Source organism: Ctenocephalides felis, unplaced genomic scaffold, assembly GCF_003426905.1.
Source record: "Ctenocephalides felis isolate EL2017-DRISC unplaced genomic scaffold, ASM342690v1 CF-g0.4_SCAFFOLD_00845, whole genome shotgun sequence".
Classification (NCBI taxonomy): domain Eukaryota; kingdom Metazoa; phylum Arthropoda; class Insecta; order Siphonaptera; family Pulicidae; genus Ctenocephalides; species Ctenocephalides felis.
Genome location: NW_020536999.1, coordinates 7,525,051 through 7,530,050, shown reverse-complemented (window position 1 = coordinate 7,530,050; position 5,000 = coordinate 7,525,051). Strand labels below are relative to the sequence as shown.

Sequence of the window (5,000 nt, the reverse complement as noted above, 5' to 3'; positions counted from 1 at the left end):
AAATAGAAACGTCGTCGTCGAATAATACGAATAACAAAAATTACAGCATTTATTATAATATATTTGAAGCCATTTAATATTCTTCAAATATCTCATTACGGTACGGGAAGTTCCAGCAATTTGCCTTAAGGCACGATAAGCAACTAGTTTTAAATCAGATTTTACAGAGTGACTTCAGTATTTATTACTACATAAAAAATAACATGTTTTTTAGTATAAGTTCTATTATTTAAACAATTACATAGCTACATTAATTTAACAAAAATATAAATTATTTTTCTTCCTCCTCATTTTCTTTAAAAGCATTCTGTTGGTTTATCAAATTTGCTGCAATTTTAGCTTCACGTGCTTGTCTTCTAAGCTCCTTTTGCTGCTTCCTATCTGCCTTTTCTTTCTGCGCCAACATTTCTTGGAACTTCTCATCACGGGGATCTAATTTGAATCCAAAGTGCCTTCTTACCTCTTCTACTAACCTATCTTTACGCTCCTGGAAAGAAAACAATTGAAATAAAAAATATATTTTATTTAATATAATAAATTGTATATATATATATATTTTTCTTTACCTTTGCTTCTCTGGCTTCTGCTTCAGCCTTAGCCATTTTCTGCTTAAGTTGGTGTTTCCAATCTTGTAATTTTAAGAGTTTCTTTGCGATTTCTTCATCACGTGCTCTCATGGCTTCTGCTTTTTGTTTTTTTTCTTCGGCAACCTTCTTCATCATTTCAGGGATTGTTTCGGGGTACTTTACTCTTTCATATTCGAGAGTATCTTCTAGATCTACTTTGTCGGGCCAACATAGAGCTGGGTAAAAGATAATAAATAAATATATATATATATATATATATATATATATATATATATTATATAAATAATTGTATTATTATTTGCAGACTTAAAGGAATAAACTTGGCTGGGATGTCTTTTATGAAAATATTTTGCACAAAACATAGAAACATTCTCTTGAAGTAAGTAGTTATTTTATTTATTTCTTATATTTATAATGTTTTAAAGTATATTTTAATGTTTACAGACATCAGACTGCATAATGCTGAAAGAACCGCTTGAAGATTTATCTTGCAAAAACATCATACAAGCAGAATACAAAGCAATTCAGGTACTTCAATCAATTATTATTATTACTATAACTTTTATCCTTTACCTGGATTAACATTACTACTGCTTCCGTACCTCCCATACATCATTCGTTTATATTTAACAGTTTCATGTATCCACGACTGTGGTTCTTGGTACGGAACCTTCCCCAGCACCATGTTCCTGTGCTGAGGAAGCAATCTGGATTTATTCCTTTTTTCTTCAATAATCCTCTCTCTATCGATTTCATCGTCCTCTTCATAATCTTGGAAATTACTTAATTCTTGTACGGCTGTTTGTTTTCCGCGAACTATTACATGTTTATAGGAAGGTAAAATGCGACGTATCATGTTATTCATTTTTTTTTAATTTATATTAATAATAATGGTAATGGGGATGAATTATATTGCGTTTAGGAATAAATTTAACATAACCTCAAAATTTGAAACATGTTGACAGATTAGAACGGGATTGGGTAATACATAGATAAAAGAGGAGTATAATATAACTGGGGTAAACTATTTACTCATTAACGTAAGTGAAGTGAGTAATATATAGTTTTAACGGATTTTTTAATTTGAAATAGTAACTAGTGGTGTATGGCATCGTGCCTCCAGGCAATTGCTGAACTTCCCGTTCCATAATGAAATATTCGAGAAATTTTAAACGTTTTCACATATATTATTACAAATACTGTAAATTTCATTATTTTGCTAACTTGTTATATCTGAGCAAATCAAATGTTAAATCATAAATGGCAATTTTTTTCCAGAACATTAACGATCGTTATTTCATTTCGAATTCTATTTCCAAAAAAATAGTTGCACAAAATTGAAAAAGTGCTCCTGTGTATAGTCACAGTCTAAACGCATTGGCAAATAATTCTGTGCGACATTTTCACTTATACTGTGCTTAGCTCGGCGGCATTTTCACATTTTTCAATAGTTTTCACAAATAGACAATCTAAACACACTTGGGTAAACAATTGTGCCAGAGTGGCGCTTAGACTGTGCTTAGCCTGGGTAATTTTTGAATTCTTAACCCAAAATTACATTATATGATTTATTTATCTAGAATTAAAATTAATATCATAATTATTTCAAAACAAAAATTGTCTTTTCCAAAAACTAATTGCCAACAAAAATTTGTATCCGCACATATGCACACACACACATAAATTTTTTTAAGGTATGCCAAAATGTTCAGAAACTTTTCAAATGTAAAGAGTTAATAAAAACAGCTCAATAAATTTTTGTGATTTATATATTACCCATACACTTAAATTAACATAATAAATGTAAATAATTCACCTAATAATAAACAAAATTCACCTATTTCAACAAAATTAAAATAAATATTACATCTATTTATGAACTGCTATTGTTGGCTTTGTTTAAAAGCTGCTGATCTGCATTTGCTAAATTCCAATTATGTTCGATTATTTGCAAAGCTTCCCATTCGGCTTTGAATGCACTTTTTGGATCTGGTGGCATTGCCATGGCTGCTCCGGACATTTGTTCTTGCATTATTCGGGTTTGATCAGAGGCTGAAAAAAAATACAAATAGATAAGATGATACATTTATATATATATATATATTATATATATATTGTGTGTGTGTGTGTGTGTGTGTGTGTACAATACAATTACCATTATTTTCCCCTAAAACCAAAGTGTAGATACTGCGCAGACCGAAAACATTCAAAAAATACCAACTGGCAGATGATACCCAACTAGCATCCAACGAAGCTAATTCCACACCTCTTTGTAACATTGGTTTAAACCTCAACGTCAACGGGAATGGCACTTTTGCTAAAAACAATAATCAAACATTAACACAATTTTTCTTACTAATATATAATTTTTTTTTCCATACTTGTCACAAATCCTGAGAACATCCAATTAATCCAGCCACCAATAACAATCATAGGCAAGACATTAGTAATGTTTCCTTTTAACATGTCTGTCATAACGCTGGGTCGGTCATGGGGTTGTTATTGTGGCAGGTCGTTTCTGGGTTTTGAAATAACCGGTTTCTTCGTGTTGAAGAAATGTCTTCGCATCAGGATGATTGGGGGTGCAAATAGTTGCCATTCTCTCTGAGGTATCTTGCTCTTATCATCACCTGACTAGAATAGAAATAATATCATTTACAAAAACTTATGATGGAAGTTATGTACTAATATAATTCAGAATGTCTAAAATGTATAATTTACACAGGTGTGAGTGATTTTTAGTACTAGTTGATAATAAATATTTGTACCTGTCTTGCAATTGTTGCAATTCAACTTTTTTCTGTGATGATAATAACATTGCTATATAATGTCTAACAATTCCAACTAAAAATGTTATTACTACGATTGGTAAAAACACCCATCCTCGTATATTAGGATCTAGAAGCAATTCCATTTTTATTTATTGATTTTAAACATTAATTTATTTAATTATGATTAAATTTAAATTAATTATTTAAGAGGTTATGGTTAAAATGACACTTGTCAAATGGGGGAAAGGTACGGAGTGAAGTTGTATGCGGAAACACTATTTTAAATATATTTTATATTTTGATTATATTTATATAAATTGTTAATAATTATAATAGAAGTATTTGTGTGCAAGTATGCAAATGAAATTATAAAATAATGCTTGTTATTTGTTGATTTATTATTAAAACCCTCAGTGAACAAGTTTCATATTTCTTCCCCCATCTGGCAACACCGATTTCTGACATCTCCTCTCAATCTGTCAACTTTTGTCATGCACAACTCAAGTTGATAAAATGTTATTTATTCCATTCGATTTCGCGTCGAATTTAATAAAAACCTTTTAAACAAAAACACAAAATCGTGTCTTACAAATGTTAACGTGCAATCGTTCTACAAAACTTTCAATTCGGACGTCCGTCGTAAACTTATGTGTCTGCTAGAAAGTGTTTCTATTTCAGTGGCGATTGTTGGGATTGCTCTCGAAATAAACCAATGCGAAAATTAATGGAAAAATGTCTCGATCGTCAATAGAAAGCAAATTGACGGCTTGGAGAATAAGCTGAAATTGGAAAATGAAAGACGGGATAGTACTCATGGAAGGTTTTCGATGCCTAAGGGGAATGGTTTTAAGAAACCTATACCACCTCGTAAGTATAATAAAAACTATATATTTGTTTATCAATGTATTATAAACTAAAACAATCATGCACAAAATATATATATAGAGTATATATATTTTACATATATATTAATTTATTATTAAGAATCTTAAGCAGAATTCAATATTTAACACAACTATTTCATTACATCTATGTTTTATTACCATCTTTCTATTTTAGTCGGAGAATTCAAATCAGATGGCACGCCGGTCAGACAGAGAAAAAATTTGAACCTTCCATTCCCGAGCTCATTACCAAAGCAAGATCCTACCGAGACTGAGAACAAATTAAAGGAAATTTATAAGATGCAAGGAAAATTGAAAATAAATGGAACTCAATATTTTGCAACGCAAAACGATTTAGAGGATCTCGGCGAATTGGGTAATGGATCTTGTGGACATGTCGTTAAGATGTTGCACAAACCTAGTGGTGAAGTCATCGCTGTCAAGGTAATAAAAATATATATATATAAAATATTTCAAGTTTTTGCAAAGTTTTTTTTAATAATTTAGTTTTAAGACACAATGCCATACACAACTAGTTTTTTTTCTATTCTAGCAAATGAGGCGATCAGGCAACACCGACGAAAACAAGCGCATAATCATGGATTTAGAAGTGGTTTTGAAAATCGCACGATTGCCCTTACATTGTACAATGCCTAGGCTGTTTATAACCGATGCCGATGTCTGGATTTGCATGGAATGATGGCAACTTGTTTTGATAAACTATTAAAAAGACTCAACAGGCCGATACCGGAAGATAT

General features: G+C 31.0%; 1 protein-coding gene and 2 pseudogenes across 1 annotated transcript; 1 reads left to right on the top strand and 2 right to left on the bottom strand.

The window, feature by feature from the left end:
* Window positions 1-271: 271 nt before the first annotated feature.
* Window positions 272-1,443, bottom strand: LOC113371951 (growth arrest and DNA damage-inducible proteins-interacting protein 1-like). Its single transcript, XM_026612360.1, has 3 exons — window positions 1,161-1,443; window positions 567-802; window positions 272-487 (listed from the first exon to the last, which is right to left on the bottom strand). The coding sequence occupies exons 1-3, from the start codon at window positions 1,441-1,443 to the stop codon at window positions 272-274; spliced, it is 735 nt and encodes a 244-aa protein (XP_026468145.1).
* Window positions 1,444-2,460: 1,017 nt separating this feature from the next.
* On the bottom strand, window positions 2,461-3,562 carry LOC113364037 (annotated as a pseudogene).
* Window positions 3,563-4,120: 558 nt separating this feature from the next.
* On the top strand, window positions 4,121-4,998 carry LOC113371897 (annotated as a pseudogene).
* The last annotated feature ends 2 nt before the right edge of the window (window positions 4,999-5,000 follow it).

Bases quoted from the DNA above. Each gene is read 5' to 3' on its own strand.
- LOC113371951 (XM_026612360.1), bottom strand. From the start codon at position 1,443: ATGATACGTCGCATTTTACCTTCCTATAAACATGTAATAGTTCGCGGA. The intron at 803-1,160 runs GTAAAGGATAAA...TCTTTTACCCAG, and splicing joins CAGTAGTAATGTTAATCCAG to CTCTATGTTGGCCCGACAAA. The intron at 488-566 runs GTAAAGAAAAAT...TTTTCTTTCCAG, and splicing joins CAGAAGCCAGAGAAGCAAAG to GAGCGTAAAGATAGGTTAGT.